Source organism: Rhipicephalus microplus, chromosome 4 (genome assembly GCF_043290135.1).
Source record: "Rhipicephalus microplus isolate Deutch F79 chromosome 4, USDA_Rmic, whole genome shotgun sequence".
Classification (NCBI taxonomy): domain Eukaryota; kingdom Metazoa; phylum Arthropoda; class Arachnida; order Ixodida; family Ixodidae; genus Rhipicephalus; species Rhipicephalus microplus.
In genome coordinates this window covers 27882805-27904988 of record NC_134703.1, presented here as the reverse complement: position 1 = coordinate 27904988, position 22184 = coordinate 27882805, and the positions used below count along the sequence as shown (strand labels likewise).

At 44.1% G+C, this 22184-nt stretch overlaps 1 protein-coding gene across 2 annotated transcripts in view; it reads right to left on the bottom strand.

Annotated features, from left to right (window-relative positions):
- Positions 1 to 18643: 18643 nt before the first annotated feature.
- Positions 18644 to 22184, bottom strand: part of LOC119171578 (thrombospondin type-1 domain-containing protein 7B) — a 242658-nt gene continuing 239117 nt past the window's right edge. For both annotated transcript variants that reach the window (XM_075892387.1, XM_075892386.1), the window contains one exon: positions 18644 to 21177. Coding sequence is in view for 1 of the 2 variants with exons in the window: in XM_075892386.1 (XP_075748501.1) it covers positions 21003 to 21177 (175 nt within the window). In the remaining variant the exon portion in view is untranslated. The remainder of the gene's footprint in view (positions 21178 to 22184) is intronic.

The following is a 22184-nucleotide window of genomic DNA, read 5'->3' as shown; positions in this document are numbered from 1 at the left end:
TAGCTGGCGCAAAGGAGGCCTGGAATGGCGCTTGACTCGTGTGAGCTCAGACATGGAAACTTTTGTTTCCATGTCTGTCTGTCTGTCTGTCTGTCTGTCTGTCTGTCTGTCTGTCTGTCTGTCTGTCTGTCTGTCTGTCATTTTGTCTGTCTGTCTGTCTGTCTGTCTGTCTGTCTGTCTGTCTGTCTGTCTGTCTGTCTGTGTCTGTAATTTTGTCTGTTTGTCTGTCTGTCGGTCCTTTTGTCTGTCTGTCTGTCATTTTGTCTGTCTGTCTGTACTTTTGTTTACATGTCTGCCTGCCTGCCTGCCTGCCTGTCTGTCTGCCTGCCTGTCTGTCTGTCTGTCTGTCTGTCTGTCTGTCTGTCTGTCTGTCTGTCTGTCTGTCTGTCTGTCTGTCTGTCTGTCTGTCTGTCTGTCCTTTTGTCTGTTTGTCTGTCTGACGGTCCTTTTGTCTGTCATTTTGTCTGTCTGTCTGTATTTTTGTTTACAAGTCTGTCTGCCTGTCTGTCTGTCCTTTTGTCTGTTTGTCTGCCGGTCCTTTTGTCTGTCTATCTGTCATTTTGTCTCTCTGTCTGTCATTTTGTCTGTCTGTCTGTACTTTTGTTTACATGTCTGTCTGTCTGTCTGTCCTTTTGTCTGTTTGTCTGTCTGTTGGTCCTTTTGTCTGTCTGTCTGTCATTTTGTCTGTCTGTCTGTACTTTTGTTTACATGCCTGCCTGCCTGCCTGCCTGCCTGCCTGCCTGCCTGCCTGCCTGCCTGCCTGTCTGTCTGTCTGTCTGTCTGTCTGTCTGTCTGTCTGTCTGTCTGTCTGTCTGTCCTTTTGTCTGCCTGTCTGCCTGTCCATTTGTCCATAGCCCACGCTATACGTACATAGTAATAAGGGCTGCAGCGCGAGCACGAATGTGCTAGAAGAAACAGACAAAGTCGAGGTACGGAAGGCAAAAGAGGACAACACGCCTTCCGTACCTCGACTTTGTCTGTTTCTTCTAGCACATTCGTGCTCGCGCTGCAGCCCTTATTACTATGAATTCAAACCAACTAGCCCAAATCGCCATTCTTCTGCTATACGTACATCCTGGCATAGCTCTGCTAAGCAACTGCTCACGTTTTATTTCACTATCCCTTAATTCGATGAAGCCTTCATTCAGAGCGAGTATTCTCATATTACATTTTTTGGAACTTCACGTATTCCGGACTTAAATGGGTAAGATAAATAGCACTGAGCCTGTATTGGGAGTAGTCCAGTGGTGAGGACACACGCTTTAAATGTGCGAGATTCTCTTTTCAAGATACAGTCCTGCAAAAGAACTTGTCTTACTTTTATCTCTTTGGGAGGTAAACTATGAAGAACAGTCTTTAAACAAGTCAAATCAATTCAAGGTTATTTAAAGGCACTCAATATTATATTATAAGAAAACTGGTATCATAATACCTTCGTTTTTGGGTGTATTAGTGGCTATTCCTAATTAGGTTGCAATAAATTTTGTCACGGGGTCGTGGCGTGGCCGAAAAAAGCAGACTTGATGTTAAAACCAAACTGTTTATTTGGCCGAATTTATTATGGCCGGTAAATGAAAAGTCATGTTACGGTTGCAGACTGGCACTAATAGAGGTGATAAGAGCGTCGGCCATCAATCAACTGACAAGCGGTGAAGTGCGTGGGCATTTATACATGAGCCGTCGAATATTTCAGCCTTATCGTCATGCAAGCTCTGGAACAATCTCGAGTGTTCGTTTGGTCATGTCCATTTTCTACTGTGTATGCCCTGGCAAACGAAATTTCGAGGGGGGCAGGGGGCACGAGCCCGGTGTGCCGCCCCATGGCTACGCGACTGCTATGTATTTATGCGGACCGGTATAGCCCTAAAAAAGCGGTATTTATTGATTTCAGAATATGTCGTCTCATTTCAATAAAAGTGATTGCGCATATAATTCTGCCAGAACAGGTAAGCATATAGCCCTTAAGATGGTATTTTTTGACTTGGGAATGCGTCGTCACCTTTCGATATAGTCAGTAACGAATGAACCTATTTGCAAAAATTTAAGCATATAGCCTTGCAAAAGTAGTGCTTTAAATTTCGTAATGTATCAGCAAATTTTCATAAAATTGGACGCGGATGAATTTCTGTCCAACAAAGTAAGCCTATCGCCATTGTGAAATTAGTATTTTTCAACTTATGAGTGTGTCGTCGCATTTAAATAAAATTGGTTCCAGATGAAATGATGTACAAAAAGATAGGCGCATAGCCATTTCCTTAAAATTGGTTGCAGATGAGTTTCTATAAAAAAGGTAAGCCTATCACCTTCGGAAAAGCAGTACTTTTCTATTTCAAAATGCGTCGTCTCATGTCAATGAATTTGGTAACGGATAATATTCTGTCCAAACAGATAAGCCTATATCGCCCCAGGATTTTTCCTGAAGCGATATACGGCATGTAGTATTTTTGATTTCACAATGTGTCTTCTCATTTCCATAAAATCAAGCGCGGAGGAACTTCTGTGCGAACAGGTAAGTCCTGAGCCTTTAAAAAGTAGTGCGTTTTGGTTTCAATATGTGTGGTCAGATTTCGACAAATTAAGTTGCGGATGAATTTACGTACAAACAGGTAAGTTCAAAGCTTTTAAAAATGTGGTGTTTTATATTTCAGTGTACGTGGCCGCAATTTGATAAAACCACTTGCGGATGTGTTTCAATGCGAACAGGCGATTTCAGAGCCTTCGAAAAAGTAGTATTTTTCTTTATTTCAGTATGTGCGGTCGCATTTCGATAAAATAAGTTGCGGATGAATTCCTGTAAAAACAAGTCAGTTCAAAGCCTCTGAAAAATGGTGTTTTTCGATTTAGATTTGTGTGGGCGTAAACGAAATCGGCAGAGAAATTTCCGTCAGGTAAGTGTACAGCCGAGTATTACTTGTTGTTGGGCGAGTTGGTTAACATAAAAGGAGTGCGTGATAGCGCGAACTTAGACAATATAGATTCGAGAAAAGGATTATGACAGAGCAGAAAGTTGGAGCGCTAACCTAGCACCCTACTTTTCAGCTCTTGCTACTTTTCTCGAATCTTTATTTTCCAAGCTTGCGCTGTCACCTAACTATTTGCGCGTATAGCCTTCAGAAGTGGAGTACTATTATTCTTTTTTGTTTCGGAACGGGTCATCGCATATCGTTTTTAGCACGAGCAGCTGCAACGTGCTCTTTGCCGCGAGAACGGCAGTATGCCGAAAAATAATGGTCGTTGCATTTCCATTACTATTATTGCCTTCTCCCTCAACCATGATAGGAAGTTGGTTTCACACCAAGACAGACCACGGGAAAACGTTCTCAACGTTGTAATGTGAAAGTGTTTTATGCCAAGATCCACCAAAACTTTAGTGGCTTATTTCCGTCACGGAAATGACGTCGAAAAAATGAACACAATCAGAAGACAAAAAAAAGTTTCGTCAACAGGTATCGATGCCATGACCTCTCTCTCGGTGCGCAACATTGCAGGCCAGGCACGCTATCCCTAGCGCCATGGTCACATGTGTAGGTCAAATAGGAGAAAGCTTTGCATATTCAAAAAGAAAATTACTACAAGATTGATAAAGCTATACTTTTTTTTTGGAAAAATGGACCGAAAGAAGATTGCTATACAATGGGGCGGAGCTCCGAAAATGAGAAAAATACAGTCATCGCGTGGCTTCGACTTCAGTTAGAGTAAGTTGGATCACCTACGCTCTAGTGTTAAGGAAGCAGTGCAGCTGGTGGCCTTTCGTTGCTCCTCACCCTCGCTTCTCTTTCCCGCTCTCTTGCTATACATAGCACAAGGGGAGAGCTTTGGCCTCGTTGGTAAGACATTGGGTAAGAATCAGCGCAAAGTGACACAAATACGAGAAGGGAGATCACAACACGTGCGCTGCTAACTTCCGACAAAATGGTAAATTTCGACCGAAGCGAAATACAGTAGTGATACTCATACGCAAGAGCCAGATGTCACGCGCAGAGAAGTACTTTTTCTCATCTTGAGTTTGGCACAACGTTTGCGAAACAACCCCGAAACTCATTAATGGTCAAGAATTGAAGATTTTTAGGGGCGAAGCTCCTTAGGGCGTGGGCTGTGCGTACCCTGTATGTAGCCACCTCTAGTTTAGTTCTTGCAGTGTTCGCTAGATGGCGGTACCGTCCCCTGTATGTAGCCACCTCTAGTTTAGTTCTTGCAGTGTTCACTAGATGGCGGTACCGTCTCCTGTATGTAGCCACCTCTCGTTTAGCTCTTGTAGTGTTTACTAGATGGTGGTACTTGTAGCTGATGATGAAACGATGCAAGATGTTATAAACTAGAAAGCGGTACTTGTAGTTGATGAAAGACGCGAGATCTTATAAAATAGGAATGATGTCACATATGGCGCGTGTCATTGGTTGAAGGCAATCGTTCGATTTAGTTCGGCGACGTATGCTAGGGGGAGCGATGTAATAAAATCGAGTGGGCAAAATGTACAGAGGATTCATGGTTTACCAGGTTTACCTCCGGAGCTTCGCCCACTCATCATCATTCACTTCGTGGATATGGCGGAATTTTTTTTCTTGAATATCTGTATTTTTTTAAAGTGCATAAGTTTTGTGATTGTTTCGCTTATCTGGTAAAAGACGGTTTAGATAAAAAAATATGCACTTACCCTGTACGTCTCCTGTAAAAATCAGAATGACAAAAAAGGTACTTCTCAGCGCGTGACGTCTGGTGGTCGCGTGTGGGCATCACCGCAGTGTAATATTTATGCTTCGGTTCAAATAAACCATCCTCTTAAAAGTTAGCGAACGTGTTGCGTCCTCCTTTCTTGCCTTTGTCTCCCCTAGCGCGAATTGTTGGTTAGTGTGTCCGATAGGGATTACATCAAGCACGCTTTAATTCCCCTCCCCTCTATTTTTCTTTCCAGCACCCTAGATGTGCCCTAGATGTGTCAGGCAACATTGTACGTGTTATAACGGCACTCTTCGTGACACATGACGCATGTGTAGGGTTTCTTTCATTTTTCTGGGGCAGTTCGAAGCTTCTACGCCACTCTGCGCTTGACCGCTGGTTTGCGGTGAAGACAGCCCGTGCTCGATTCGCGCTCCTAAACAAGTTTCTCTTATTCTTTCCTTTTTTTTCAGTGGTGCAAACCTGCCATATATAGGGGAGTTTTTTTTCAGGAGCACCACGAAGCGCTTGTCTGACTCTATGATACAACACAAGCTTGCCATGCAGACGGTATGAGTTCGATAGACGCTTGAAACCAAAGTAATTACTTTGTTTTATGAGGCGCATACCGACACTGTATGTATTTTTTTCCCCCGAAGCACCTCGCACTGCTGGACTGGCTCTGTGGTAGAACATCATCTTCCAAAACATTTTTTTTTGCAAAGCATAGCCATCACATAAAGGTGCCTTTCTTTCGCAAGCGCAACGAAGCACTGGTCTGTCTCTATGGTATAACACCTGCTTTCTACGCAGATTGCATGGGTTCGACTCCATCTATAAAAAAGCTTTTTTTGTCATGGATACTGACTATAAAGGTTTTTTTTTCTAAACCCTTCAGGGCAGTGGCCTGGCTCATCGGTAGAACATCTACTTGCCACGCAAAAAGGCCCCAGCTTTGTTCACGATCCAAAACAAGTTTTCTTTTTGTTTGTGGCGCGCACGGACCATATGTAGGAGTTTTTTTCTGGAGCACCTCGAAGTGCTGCCTTGGTTCTGTGGTAGAACGTCTGCTTGCAACGCACACGTCATCGGTCCGGTCCTCAATAAAACCTGCGATATTAATTGTTGTTTTATTTGCACCATTCTCGATGTCTAGCTGATAGAAAACGGTGCTTTTTCGCTCGCAAACAATGAATCAAACGCTGATGAAAAACAAAATACGGTGCAACAAGAACTTTGAAGTTGTCGCTTAAAATGCTAACCTCGAACAGAGCTATGTATGGCAGTGTAAAACTACGTACAAGTTCTGCTCTTCACGTTATAAGCGGGAAATCTTCACAGTAAAACTACAAAGAAGTACCTGACAGCTCTCTTAGTAGCTCATGAATTGATAAGAAGCCCAGTTCTCTTAATAAAGCACACTTCACCGCATCTCGTTGTTATTTGCCTTGTTTAGTAAGCCTGATTGCTCAAGTCTCCTCTGTTTAAACAAAACCTTTTCGATGAAAAGAATTCTCAATGCTATTGCTTCTTCGAAAGAGATGTCGAAAAAGGAGTCGAAACGTTTAGGCCCTTATCACCCATGATAAGGCTCAAATTTTGTCTGACTTGAGAGCTTCTAACCACGCTCGCACAACGTGTATTTATTGCGCTAAAGGTTGCCTGAAACGCTGGCTTCCCCGCAATAGCCGTCAAAAACGGTCGAAAAAGTTTATGCCCTTATCAGAAACGATAAGACTAAACTTTTGTCTGACGTCACAACTTCTAACAACGCTCGCACTACGCCTATTTATCCAGCAAAAGGTTGCCTGAAACGCTGGCTTCTACGTAATAGCAATTGAAAAACGGTCGAAAAAGTTTAGGCTCTTATCAGCAACGATAAGGCTAAACTTTTGCCTGACGTCACAGCTTCTAACAACGCTCACTCTACGCGTATTTATCCAGCGAAAGGTTGCCTGAAACGCTGGCTTCCCCGCAATAGTCAACGAAAAGAGGTCGAAAACGTTTGGGCCTTTATCACCTACGATAAGGCTAAACTTTTGCCTGACGTCACAACTTCTAACAACGCTCGGTCAACGCGTATTTATCCAGCTAAATGTTGCCTGAAACGCTGGCTTCCCCGCAATAGTCAACGAAAAGTGGTCGAAAAAGTTCAGGCCCTTATCACCTACGATAAGGCTAAACTTTTGCCTGACGTCACAGCTTATCACCACGCTCGCACTACGCGTATTTATCAAGCTAAAGGTTGCCTGGAAGGCTGTTGGAAGGCCGGTCCCCGGCCGTAACGTTGGCAATAGAGCATCGTTTTTCGTTTGCTCGTTCGCTTCATCTTCTGGTGACATATATATATATATATATATATATATATATATATATATATATATATATATATATATATATATATATATATATATATATATATATATATATATAGTGGGAGTAATAATTCAATGGGCCAGTTAGTCTTCGCCAAGGTATGGGATATGGCACAACGGGAGCGTTGTCAACAAGGATAAATATATTTATTTCCCAACAGTTTCGGGAGGGGTCCTCCCTTCATCAGGGGATGAGTTATACTGACATGAGCTTCCAAACTTCGTTGCTGCCGCGTCCCTCTCGCCTTGAAAGATGTTTGCGAGAGTGAGAGGGAACAAGAAAAAGAAAAAAAAACAAACAAAATAGGGGGAGAAAAAAGACGAAAAAGAAAAAGAAAGAAAGTAAAAAAGAGGAAGAACCACTGTCAACACTGAGAACGAAACCAACTGTCCGTCTACATCCACATACGGTTCATATCACGTGCTGTTCAGTTCTTGACGTGTGTCGGGCCACCCAAGATTGTCGCCGCGGTGCCGGGAGGGTCCGTGACGGCGTGCGTAAAGAAAGGGGTTTCCCCGTAAGGGGTCGGCCGGCGGGCGGCGTGCGTAAAGGAAGGGTTTCCCGCTAATGGGTCGGTCGGCTATTTACCTTTAATCTTCGTCCGTTTCCCCCTTCAATGGTCATCAAGTGGTAGGCGAACGTAAACACTTTGTATGTGCATGTGAAAAAAAAACTGTTGGGAAATAAATATATTTATCCTTGTTGACAACGCTCCCGTTGTGCCATATATATATATATATATATATATATATATATATATATATATATATATATATATATATATATATATATATATATACCGCCGCTGCAAGGTTCTGACGTCAGATAAACGACCCCCCTTTTAACGCGACAGCATTAAAAAGCTCGTTTCGCAGGAATCGCTTCGTCAGCGTCTGTATTGACGTCGTTGATTCTCAGGGAGAAGTCATCTGGTCCGTGACCAAAAAAATTAAGAAAGGTGCGACTAAAATAAGCAACTGAAAATATCCTGGTCGCTGCGAGGGTCGAACCGACGACATATGCGTGGCAAGCAGGTGCTATGCCACCCAGCCGGGCATCTGCTTGAAAGCACAGCGAAAAGAACTTCCTCTGCTTCGAAATTCAATGAAAAAATAAAGTAAAACATTTCTGCGCTGCATAAGGATCGAACCCGGGTCATTTGCGTGGCATGCAAGCGTCGTCCCGCACAGCTACAAGTCTGATTGGAAGTACAGTGAAAAGAAGTTCCTCTGCTCGGAAAAGCAGTGGAAATAGTTCGTCCTTTTCCAAACAGCCGCGTATCGTACATACGCTTCAGAATACAGTTGCGTGCGGGATAGCATACTGGCTGCCGTATAAACCTTTATAAGAGCTCGCCCACACTCGGTTAAAAACACACATGCACAAAAAGTACATTAGTTCCGTACAACTAGCAAACAGAAGACCAGGCCTGCAAATTTCGCAATATATCCGCCGGCTACCTACAACATATCAATCCTAATCTTTCACAATACATGCAATAACGCAGTAATATTGCGTAGCACAAGCGTATACAGTGACATCTGGTGTCAGAACATGTTTAATATTATAACTTGCTCGTAGTTCAAAGTTTGTCACTCATTAGAACAGGCGCGCACATAAATGTGCGTATTCCATTAAGTCCACGTAGGGGGTGCATAGCAAGTTCGAAAGAATTTCACGCGCATAATTGTTTGCGTTTCAAGCATGCTAACAATTACACAGAATGCAGCCATATGTCAAAGTTTCAGTGGCACAAGACACTTTTAACTTTATTGATTACGTTGAAGTAATCCAGAATTTGAGAGAGCGAGAGAGAGAGAGGCTTATTTACAGAAAGGCAGAGAGGTCAGAAAGGCAGATAGCCTGCTCTTGCTTGCTACTCTATACAATGGGGAATGAAGAGGGAAAAAAAGAAAGAGTAATCCTTACTCGGACAATTCAAACCCATGAGTAACATCGTGCAATAAGAAGGTCGTATTGACGTTTCTGGAAATAAATTTTTTTTAAACAGAAGTTTGCACCGGGCTGTTAAAGTACGCACTATATAGGGACATGATATTGTTATTGCGTTCAACTCTAGAAGGCGAAACTTAAGGATCCCCCAGTATTTGTACCAGTAAATTCATTAGAAGAATCTTCATGTCAGAAGGTTTTTATACACATGACAGCTTCTCGGTGGCAAGGTCTGACGCCAAACAATATTTGCAATTTGTACAGCCCAGCAGTGGAGGCTAAAAAAGTAACCTCACGCGAATCAACCCTCGCATTTAACAATACATGATAAATACACTATACATACAATTTAAAATTCGCTACAACAACGTGTCAAAAATATTTACAATTTCTACAGCCGAGCAGTGGAGGACTGCTGGGAATCTGTGAAGGGCATCTATGCGCACACCCTCCAAATATTCAGCAGTATCATGGGTGATAAAGGTTCTAAACTTTTTTTTTAGCGAGGCATGCGTTGGCTGATCTGAATAACTTGTGGTATTGCAAGAAAACCTCTTCGCCTATAGCTAGCATAAGGAGTGATTCTTCTTCAGAAGTATGCTTTGCTAGAACGGTCATGGGAGGAAGTTACAGAAACAGTCAGGTCACAAGGCAGGTCAGTCTTTTTTGTGAACGTCTGCGCATGCCTGTTTCGCGCTCCTCTTTGATGGGGTCACTTTTTCTATTTATTTGCCACAGTCATGCGACGAGTTGGTATGGTGGTGCACTGTATTTCGTCCAGCGTTCGTGTTAAGAAAGCGCACTTATGTATCGAGATCAACATAAACTAGCCTGCCTTATAGCTCTTCTCAATGTAATAGGTTTGGCAAATACAATAAAACATACTACTTTCATTTTCCAGCGCTGGGATCCCCAGAAATCGGATCCCCGCGGTCTGAAAGTGAGTGTCTTGAGCACCTGGCTACGCACCCGTGCTTGCCAAATATAAACTGAACTGAACCGTATGAGTGCTTTCTACTGACGATTACAAAAAAAGAGAGAAAATATTGGAAGCAGGGCATTTCCTGTAGCGGCGTCATTTCAATGTTTCGTTTTCCGGTATTCCGACATCGAGAAAATTGAATTTTTAAACCACGTTTTTGTGGTCTCAACAGAAATTATGATATTATGGCATTGTGGCTCTTGCAAGTGTGCTCGTAGCCGTTAGACAAAGCAGTGCTTCCACTATTTTATCGATGCCAGCCAGATAAGCCCGATCCAGCTGTTCACCACCTTCTCCTCTAGCACTTTACTGTTCTCTCCCTTCGCCTAGCATCTGGTGTCATGGAGGAGAGAGCCCCTCATGCAGAGCCTCACGACGGGAATATTATAAAGTAATTTTTTGCTCAGTTGTGTGCAGACCCGTGGGGCGGCGTCTTGCTTTCCTCGTGCTCCCAATATTGGCGGTAACGCTGGCTTTGTAAAAGATACGATGGTTTGAGATAGCAAGTCGCCGTTCGTGACGCTATGCGGGCGGCCAATGGAAAAGCACCTCATCACAGCGCATGAGCTGTGATGCGGTGGCGGCGTTACTTCGAGCTACAGAGAAGGAGCACAAAGGAACGGATCTGACAGACCTATGATATTGGAGTGGGAGACACGTCTATCGCATCTACGCGGGAAAGCGTTCGGAAGCACATGTGACGAAAGCAGCGCGGCCCATCTTATAGCGTCACATCACGACCACTCCTTGAACTATATAAGGCGGACCGACGGCTCCCCTTGAGAAGTGCGCGTTTGCACTGGTATTGGAAGAAATAAAGGAGGCGTTGCCCCAATGAGTGTTTCAAAAAGGCAAGGCCGCTCTTCTAGCTTTTGCAGTTACTGGGCTGCGCATTCCGCACAGGCCTGAACGATTTTTTAAAAAGTAAAAAAAAGATATAAAAAGGCCGTGTTTTACTATAGTTGCTGCTTATCGAACGATAGTAGCAAGATTTCGTGGCTTGTCACTTCGACAATTGATGGGACCGAATTTTGTACCGACGCCCATTTCCACGACGTAGACTATACTGATTGATCGATATGTGGGGTTTAACGTCCCAAAACCACTATATGATTATGAGAGACGCCGTAGTGGAGGGCTCCGGAAATTTAGACCACCTGGGGTTCTTTAACGTGCACCCAAATCTGAGCACACGGGCCTACAACATTTCCGCCTCCATCGGAAATGCAGCCGCCGCAGCCGGGATTCGAACCCGTGCCCTGCGGGTCAGCAGCCGAGTAGCTTAGCCACTAGACCACCGCGGCGGGGCTAGACTATACTGAGTACTGTAGCATTTGACCACCAGCTTTGGTTACAGATGGTCATTACAGAAGCGTTTATTGGGTCGCATCATTGTAGTAAAAACCATAAGAATAGCAGGCTATGCAAATTTGAAGACGGATGATGGCCTCCGAGATACCCGCTGAACTCAAGCTTGGCGTGTTTCATCAGTGCTCGCTTTATTTCTTGTGCGCCTACTTCTATTTCAATTTTGTTCTATTTCAAGAGAACGCTACACGTCCAATAGAGTTCGGTCTCTTCTCAGAAATGAGCGTATACCCAGCATCCCCCCGTCTGTTCTTTTTTCATTTAACAGGAGAAATAGTCAGCGAGAGCTTACAAACTCTGATTTCTTCATTCTACTTTAACTGCTCCTAAAGCTGTAGCAATAGCGAGGGTGATCTCGCACTCATTTTCTAGCAATCAACACTGATACACCCGCGCACTCCTGCAAGGAAACGGGCGTGGAGCCCGACACGCTGCAGGAAATCACGCGTTCCATTTAACGAATTATCGCAGCATTGTACTAATTTAGCGATTACATTCGGCACTACGAGCACGCGGAAATTTATTCGGTTCGCAGAACTATCTATCGGAAGCCCGACTCTCGTAAACAGCTGCCCGTGAGAGATTCGAGAGCGTGGCGTGAAATGTGACGGGCGCAGGGGAGAGTAATCGATGCGCCGATGCGGCTGCTCTTGGCGGCGACTGTTACGCTCTGATGCCCAAATGTCGTGACCAGAAAGTGTTGCGCCGGCATCGGCATATATCAGCGAGTCGCAGTTACGGCCGTGCCTGGCGTCAGCACATGACCGGAATAGTTTGGCCGCATTTGCATAGGAAGGCTCCCAAAAAACAGGCCGCTTCCCGGCCATCCGCACGCCTCGCAGAGACGATACAGGCACGCAGTTCACAGACGAAAACAAACAAACAAACAAACAAACAAACACCAGGGATGACTTACTAATAATATATATAGTTTTGCGCCCTCTAACTGCTATATGATTATAAGAGATGACGCACTGGAAGGCTGCGGAAATTCTGAACATCTGGTGTTCTTTAACTTGCACTGGGGAAGGACATTGGTACGTGCTTCATCATTTTACATGGTTCCGCGTTGAACGCACGGATGACAATTTCTAAAGGATCCCATGCGTCTTGAAAGGTCGGTCTCAAGTTGCATGAAAATAGCTTGTTGATGCCTCTCTTAATGAGGATGTTAAATCTGGGTCACTCTTTCGAATGTTACTGTTGCTAGTGCTGAAGGAATTGGATGTGCAAACATGTTTTTTCTTTGTTTTTTCTTTTGTAGTGACGCGTTTCCATTGCTTTGCCGTAACCTTACGGTGCCAGAAATAAGGACTCGGGAGCTATGGACCTCGTAGAGTCCCGATACGCTTTTCCAGAACGACACCGTTACGTTATCGTCATCGAACGCAGTGAAAAGAATTACGCCGTCTCCCGCTAAAGGGAACCGTGCGTAGATGCGAAACTGCGGGCGCTACCACTTACACTGGTGGTGACGTTGACGTTGGCGCTCATCGCGGCTTTGCGCAGGAGAGAAACCTGAGGAGGCGCAAACACATGTAGTGATGGAACGCTGTTTTCTGCTGGAACATGTAAATCACTGATAATGGGCAGAGACAAACAGAATACTCCGATTGGACAGACAGAGGCCCGCAGCCCGCTCCTATAGTTAACGCGCATGCTGCGAATTTTTATTGTTCAACAAACGCACAGGAGAAATCTTCCACTTGCACTACCTTGAAGGTCAAGATCCAGTGCCTATGTGTACAGTGAACGACGAGCAAAGGGAGGGGCATGTTGGAGAGAGATAAGAAAGGGAGTTGCACATGTGTGGTGTGAGTACGGATGCTGACGCCACGGGACATAGACCTGAGCAAGTGATGCTCTCATTTATATAAATATCTTGTTGCTGAGCGCGCGTCGTTATCCATGCAACTTATGTTTATTCTTTCCTTCCTTCTCTTGAAGTGTTGGGCGGCAAAACAGATGCAATGTGGTCGATCTCTCATTCTTTTTTCTGCTTCTTGGCAGAAACATGAATGTAACACAATAAGGTGTTAAGTATGAGGTTGGTTGGAGCGTACCAGGAGAACTGAGTAACAACGCAAGGATGCCATTAACCGACTTACAGAAACGAAGCGCTTACTATAGACAACATGGTTGACAGTGAGCGCTTCGTTGGAGTCAGTGAGTGTCTATCTTTTTCTTGCAGTGTTTCCCAGTTCTTCTAACGAAGTTACTAATGTCTTTAATTATTGTCTTTTCCCCCAGTACAAAGTGACGAAACATTGCGAATGCACCGTAATAATTCACACAAATGTATCAGAGTAAAGAGAACGGTCACTTACTATTAATAAAAATTGATGAGTCAATAAAAAGATGAAATCAAACCCAATATATCTATACTGCGTGAACCATAAATAGGTGTTATAAAAAGCGAACCTCAAATTACGAGGCGATAGAAGAAAAGTGATTAGATGAGCTCACAAACAAAAGTAAATTGGCAGGCAGTAACAGATGTTTATTTTACCGTAAGGTGAAGTTGCATATTTTTTAACATGGACAAGAGGGATAAGAAGGACGCTACTGAACCTTACTATAACATGATCAGTCACCAAATAGCCTAGTTATCAACCTTATTGAACTGATGTTCAAGAAAATTTTATTGTTTTCTTATGGTACCTTCCTATTATTTCGGAAATAACAGTAATTGCGAGAAGCCAGACTTTCTGCACTTGCTTGCAGACCACGTATCACCACTGATACTGCCACTAATACGCAAAGAAACGAAGGAAGTATAGAAAAAAAAGAAAACGTTTCGATTCTTCATAATCGCAAGGCTATACGGGTGCAGCCAATGCAGCTGCGTTCTCATACGACGAAGGAACACAGAGAGTGCATGCGTAACTACAACGGTAATCTCCTGGCGCGCTTACGTATGCGCACCACGGAAGCTTGCTATTCGAGCATGGATAAATATGACGGTCGGGCAATATTCGTGCCTTGAGGGAAGATCGTGATGACGATCGTGAATAGACCAGAAAACCGACCGTGCCTTCAACTTTTGACTGCAGTTGAATGTTATCACCATAATGTTTTGGTTAGTTTTGTGTCTTTCTTCGTCAATCCAATTTTTATCATGCAGTTCAATTTCTTGGTGATAAAGAAGCGTTGTCATTGATGGAATATTATACATGTGTTTATAGACATTTCATATGACCACGCGTGCTTGTTTAAATTTTTTGAAGAAGCTCGATCACATAGGACTGCAGAAGCAATACGCATGACAATATTCAGATAGAAGCGCCTTCCGAATTTTGCACACACGAGCCACATCTCAACTCTTCAAACACAAACATAATAACACGCAGCGTTATACAATTTCAGCACTCGGTAAATGTTGGGTGTTTGAAAGGGATCCTTGGCAGTAAACGACTGAAAGGAAAGGCCATTGAACTTGGAAATCAGTTGCGGCGTGTTGCATTCTTTATAAGCTGACCAAAACGAATTCGCTGCTCCGTGCTGTGTGCAGAGGGATACGACGGGCCCCGCCCAAGCGAAACGTTCTTTTTAGCTGCGGAGCCAATGTATTAACATCGACAACCCATTTGCTGCAGAAAACTGTGTCATGACACTGGCCAAAAACAAAAACTATTTATACCAGAGGTTTTACTGTAGCAAGAAGAGACTCTATCTATTTCAGCTTTCCGTGCCCTTAATGGTTTTACGATAAAGGGTGCCCATAAAAACGGCGACTTCGAGTAGATATATTGAATACGTAATGTATTGTCCGCAGTGCCGATTCTGGGAACGTGTCGGATATGATTGAACGACCACTTTGAACGCTGGTAATTTCTATTGCTCGTAACGTTCGGCAAATCAATTTAGTTTGATCTCTCGTGAATATTTGAGGAACCGTGGTCGAAACACAACTCAGAATGAATTGTTATATAACTTATATAAAAGTCATTCCAAAACGTTTTCTTGATGAACTGATTTATCGATAATGTGTTTGAGAAAAAAACACTTACACTCATGGCACTTAACATTGGCTTAAAACAGGAACATGCAAAGTACCGGGTCCCGCGGAACGGGTTGGGAGTCCTCCAGGAAGAGTAAGCTTCACCACTGGGGCGACGCGTCACAGCCCCTCGAAGCCCGCCTGTACCCATTTTAGAAACCGGTGAGTGGCCGGCCGGCACAGGGGATCGAACCCCGCACCTCGCGTAGCTGAAGCGGACGCGTACGAGCAATCCCACAGCTACGGTAACATGCAGAGGTAGAAAATGTTTATTGGTAACCAGAGTGCGACATGTGCAATCTTCAAGCAGTGCAATGTCTGTACGAAGCCGGGATAAAGACTGTGGGACAGCGTGACAATATTTATAGGCCACCTGGTGCCATTTTCGTAGTCGTTTATCGTTTCCGGGTGAATGTTTCATCTTAGCACCGTTTGGTGTGCCGGAAAAATCACGACACTTACTTGGAAGCGATCCCACATTGATTACTAGCAGTTGTGACCTATGTTGCACGAAGTGTTATGAGAATTACTTTTCCAAACGCCTCTGTAATTTTGTTCAATGTCACTGCAAATGCGTGCTCTAAGTGATATTAAAAGGAAAAGAGGAGAAAAGTATAAGAAAATTTCCTCAAGCCAATGTTGCGAAAATACATTGTGGAATTTCTTGTGTCACGGGCGGCAATCATGACTCAGAATTTAAAAACTAAACTTCCACATTCATTTTGTCCGCTAACAATGAGCTTATGCATAATTACGAGAGTTTTCTTAGTGCGGTTTATCAATCTAAAACAACTGATTGTTTCTTGTTAGTGTTGCTTTAGGTAAACTTGTCGAACTGGCAGCCATGTTCGTCCCGTGTTTCCTTGGCTTCGGCAATATCGAAAACAAATGAATTATTGCGGTGTTACAAATAGGAAAATACGGGCGCAGGCCCTCCAAATTTCTGCACAAGCTATTGCACTATTGCTACAAAGTGTGAAGTATACTGCGGTACCTGTAAGACTAAAAGATGCATGTGGTAAACTCATCTTCTATCAAACTCCTCGGCACGACAGGATGCCAAAAAATAAAAAAACGCAAATCAAATTAGTGCGTCCTTGCTTTTATTCTGCCTTGTCACGCTGTTTCGTAGAAGAATTCGCACCAGCTCGCCTAACTTTTCATGCATTAGATGCTTAATGTTTGACCCAAGGAGGTTCTTTAGAACCTCTGGAGTGGCAGTCCCGGCCGCCGTCAACGGGAGCAAGTGAAGCCGCTGGCGGCCATATTGCTAAAGGAACAACAGGGTGGAACCGTCATAGACCGCAATGAAATACGCGCGTTGAGCGCGTCGGTTTGTAGTTCAACGATAAAAAATGAGATGGAAACCACTTTTAGTTTACACCAACGGATACTTGCGTCTTCTTGTCTATGAAACAAATTATTTCATGCACCCATTGTCAGCTGCACGCTGTCAATCTGTTGTCGAGGGATGCTTCGAATATCGAGCTTGCTGGAGCATTATTGCGTTACAAAAGGGTTGTAGTATATATTGGGTGTTTTAAAAATGTGCCTGCAGATACTCAAGATCAAGGGGAACACGACATTTGCTCGCCTCTATCACATATGTGCTTGTGTGTGTGTATGTCGGCAGAATACCAGAGAATATATAAGGAAGCTAAAATAATTAAAGCTAAAGTTAGAGAAGAGAGGATATTAAGTAAACTGGGAGTCACCAGTAATTTTTCTAGAGTTATCGAATTCTAACCATTTAAAGGCGGAACCAAAACTGAAGCACCGATGTCGCGTGCAACCGACAAGCTCCAGGAGACGTACCTCAAACGAACCATTTATATGAACGATAGCAGTGGCGTTAGTTCTGCATGATATTATCAACTTCCGTTGGCAACGTGTGTTTTCATGGCAAGCGCAGCTTTGAGAGCCTAGGAACGAGGTAGCTCGATGTTTGATATAACGCCTTTCACTCACTTCGGCAACTTCGTCTATCGGCGTTTTGGTTTCGGTTTCGTCAGCATGATAGAACGGATTTCAAAGGTGTCTCATCTTGTTTTAGACGCAATTGCTCATTTTCATGACTACACTCCATTGAATCTATACGTCAAGCAGGTAGAAACTAACAGCTTTTTGCAGATGCGCTCGGAAAGCAGGAAAAATAGAAGGTGCACTGCCAGGTCGCAAATCTGGTTGTCTGCCCCGGTCTGTCAAGCAGCCTCTTTCAAAGTGAATGGAACTGAGGTGTTCACCGTCCGTAGCCCTCCAACTACTTCGAAGAGTACGTTCTCAGGCAGAACGCAGCGCACTGTCTTTTGTAAACCTGTACCACGCATAATCACGGCATGGAATATTTTCTACGTTTGCGAATTCCTCGATAAACATGCAGCAAATTCAATATTCACTCGCCAAAAAAAAAATATGCATGCACGCCGTCAGTCTTGCCTTGTAAGACAATACCAGAAAACTTAAAAACTAAAGGGAATTCAGACGTCCTACTCGTTCCAATGTTCGATACGTGCAGCCATAGACCACAAGTGCTTCGTTCATAAAACTCGTGGACAACGTTGTGTCAACGAGCATTTAAAGCTTAGAGTTACCTTCCATACAGCTATACGCATCTATTGCACGCATGCGCAACTTTCATATTGTTTCTAATTTAACAGCACGCGCGTAAAAAACAGGCGATCGTCAGCGAACAAGCGAGAATACTTACACGTGCAAAGTGATCCCAGGCTTCTTGATGCAATTTGTGCAGCCATAAGCGACGCACGAATTCACAATGCCCTTGTAAAATCTTTAACTACTTTACAAAAGCATGTCACAGTCTCCAAAGGCCACTGCGAGGGCGGAGCTACGAAGCGCACTTTGTTGTCTGCTTCCGAGTCTTTCCTTTTCCAATATGGCGGCGACCGGCGTCACTTATCGGGCCGCACCTCAACTCTAGAAGACATAGTATAGAACCTCCTTGGTTTGACCTTAAAAGAGCACTTAGGTTGATATACACATGCAATTTTGTTCTGCAAATGCCGCCAAGGCTCTTCTTCGCTGCTGCTTGTACTGAAATCATCGTGCTATATGCTATAACGCCATTGTGAACAAAAAATAGCAACTTTTAGCATAACCCACTATTCAAAGTAAGCAGTTGCCTTCCCAAAAGATTTCTCAATTACAAAAGAAATGAAAGGGAACATTCAAAATATTACAACTTTTTGTTCGCCAGGTACTGAAAAACTGAAAACAATGAGACCTGCATTTGTCACAATACTTTTCAGGGAAAAAATGCGAAGATAAAAAAGTACATGGTCACGAGTATATAAGTTTCATAAGATACAATTTATTGAAAAAAATTTTCATGTATCACAACGAGAGATAAAGTCAGCTTCGACACCAGCGCCCTTCAATTCATAGAAGCGCATGTGGCATTCATGCAGCCAAGCGAACATTGTCTCTGTGGAATGTACACATACGCGACCACAACAATGGTAGGTTAGTGAGGTTCTAGCTAGATGAGTAACTAAACAGACACGCTTATGTGTCCATGGCACGATACACTCTTCCTCCACTTCACGGATGATGAGGCTAAATGCCAAAAATAGATGAAAGAGCTTTCATTGTACAAAAACGATAGCTTATGGAACCGCCATGATATATCTTTGGCAATTGACAATCGAGATTCGCGGTACGTTTTTCTTGGGAGCAGACTTTCAACGTGAACAACCTCGCGTGAGGCCATGAGGTACATTCGATATTGTACAGTTTGATAACATCTAAACTTGGAAATGTTTTCGAACTACCTGAATGCCCAATACTCACGAATACCACACAGAGAAGAAGAAAACAAATTATACTGTGAAAATGACAAAAGTATCCTTTAGGGAATACCAAACTTAGACGTATTACTATAAGCTTATCCACTTTTCTAGTGCGTCTGTTAATTAATAATTCCAGAAGTATATCAAATGTACTGATTAGGGGCCCGTAGGGCGTAATTATACCTAAGACGATACTTGTACTATACAACTGTGCAGCTGTCAAAACGATTTAAAGATTAGGCGCGGTACAAGACGTTTTACATAACAAGAAGAATTTTTCACATGTATAGACCGTTTTCCGCAGCTAGTTTGTCTATGCAAAACTAGATGGTGCCACTGCACCAAAGCGCCACGGCCTTCTCCTGGGTGGTGCGGCCGCTATGTTGCGGACGTTACCCTGCAGCCTATGGCGAGAAACCAAGGTGATTGTAATTCTCGAAAATGCACCTAACTTCTGTCAACCATAAGGCGACACGGCGCAGTGCCCAAGAGAGGAAAAAAAAGGAAAAGAAAAACGGGTGGCGTGGACTATGCGCTGCGTCCGCTTTGCTGGCCGTCAATCTAGGAGCGGCGATGGCGAATCAGCCGGCCGTCGGCGACGGTGAAGAGGTGGAAAGAAGAAGGCCGTTGTATTACGTGTTCGAACGTGGCAGCGCTCTTTCACTGCTGCGGAAAACCGTCTTTACGTACTGCAATCTGGTTAGTTTCAGTATGCGTCCGATAATAAGTACAGCTTGCTAATGATTTGACAGCATGAACAGTAATGCATTGATAGTGTCCTTCGCGGGATTAATGCAACCTTATTCTTGCTGATTAGCGACAAACATGGCAAAACATAGTGGCTACATAGTGCGTTTAATTCATTTTAGAACGCAGTCTCGCGATTGGTTTTCAGAAAGGTACCTCCGCTACCGTGATCTGCTATGCCATAGCACGCATTGTGTTGAAGTTCTCAGGTGCTCTTGGGAAAAAGACGAGGCAACAAATGCTGGAGTCTCTTTACCTCATTAAGCTCACGCAAAGAAATGCCACGGAAGAAAGTACATTTCATGCGATGCACCAGAGAAACGGGGAACAGGAATGGCCCAACATTTGTGCTCCCTTCTGACTAAACAAGAGATGGAGCCAGAATACACGAGACAGTCGTTAACACATTTCGCAGTCACAGGGTGATCACAGGAGTCTGGGTCAAAGGTACGCACAACACAGTACACTCATCGAAGTTGCCTTTTATGGAAACTTCACCAATCGTAACGTAGGTCCCACTCATGGAACCTTTTCTTCATAAAGGGGGTACGTTTCTGCCAGTCACTGGGTGTTCCGCTGTCTTCAGCAGAAGTCTTCATTGTGGGTCGACTCATTGCGAACTTCGTAAAACGGAGGGTAGGAGAACTTCCACACCATTATTTCATTCGCCAGTTCCGTCGGCCTTGGAGGTATTAACGCTGACACCATTCTTCAAGGTCCAGTACGTAGGAATGTTAGAGCAGGCAAGCACACAGTGGGCAGCATTCGTCACGGCGCGTTGCGTTTGTTACGCTCTCACACAAAGAGTGGTGGAAGCAAAGGCGCGTACGAAGCCTGCAGAAACGCACCGGGATTCGCTAAATCGCGCACGAGTGCCGTTTTCGAGTCACCACGGCTCCCCTGGAATGCTTTGAACCACTTAACACAGTCTGTTTACCGGCAGTTTCTCGGCGCCACGTTTGGAGCTTCCCGACGCCCGAGCGCTGTGTTCAGGTGAGAGTATACGTGGCGCATCTGGAATGGGCTACGTGTTTCCTAGGGCCTTCGCTGCATCCATGGCGGCGTTGTCGGCAGCGCAAGCTGACCAGCGTGCAGCGCTGCCCTTGGCGTTGTGTCAGTACAGCTGCGTGGTGGACACCGCCGTGCAAGACGATGACGTGGGCGCCGGCTCGTAGGCGCAGCAGGCATTGCTCCTCGCCACCATGCTGGTGCTGGCGGCCGAGGAGTTGGACCGGTGTCGTGAGCTGAACGAGTAGCTACTCTTCAGCCGCTGACGCACGGAGGAATGGCTGCGAGAGAGAGAGAAGAGTTACCGTTTTGGATCAGTTCTGTTCTACATTTGTTCTGCCGTGTACCAAAGTCCAAGCCAGCCAGAACACACAGGAAAAAGTTATTCATGTTGCTAACACTGTATAGATGCCAACGAGAGGTTTGCAAAGGATTACGGATATGCTGTATTGGCAAGTAGTTGAAACTGGACTTGACTATGTATACACAGCCTGAGGAATACTTTCGAAAAAAGGAGAAACGTGTACACACAGTTCAGTAATGCGCCGATTATGGTTACTAGAAGAAATACCATCAATTAACTCGTAATCAAAAATTAGTATGGGAGATAAAAAAAGATTGCGAAAGTCACCTATTTGTGACTTGACGCACGTAATTGCACAATGCTCGGTTACATACTCGCCCGTTTCTACGACAACAAATTGTAGATGGCGAACTGATGTTTGTAAATACTGCGTTACTGAAACTGTGGTAGAGTTACAGTAGAGTCTTCAGTACGCGAAATCACTCTCTCCATCTATCAACTGCGCATACAACAACGCTTTCAAGCACCCATAGACATGCTGGGATGTGTGAAAGCATGCTTCGTTCACAAGCTTTTGAATGAAGCGAAACTGATTAAGCACGAGGATTAACTAGCTGTTATTCCTAAACTGTATTAAACCGATAATGAGCGAAAAGTTTAGACGAACATAAGCAATGATAGCAGCAGCTTACATTCGTTACGAGAGCTGCAGACATTAAATTAACTTCTTGCTTACAAATTGTCTGATGTAGGGTGATGCAGGGACTATACTCTTCTGCAGAGTTATTTCGTATCAGGCCTTCACACAATGATTCATGAAATATGCAGGCATGCTGCGTATCTGCACGCGCTACTATATTTCACGCGTGCTTTTTTAAGAGCTGTGCTCAGAAGAGCGACGATGTAAAATTTCACGTAACGGGCAGAGAGCTCTTAGTAGCACTGACACGATTACTGTGCCAATCGATCGTAATGTAGTTCAGC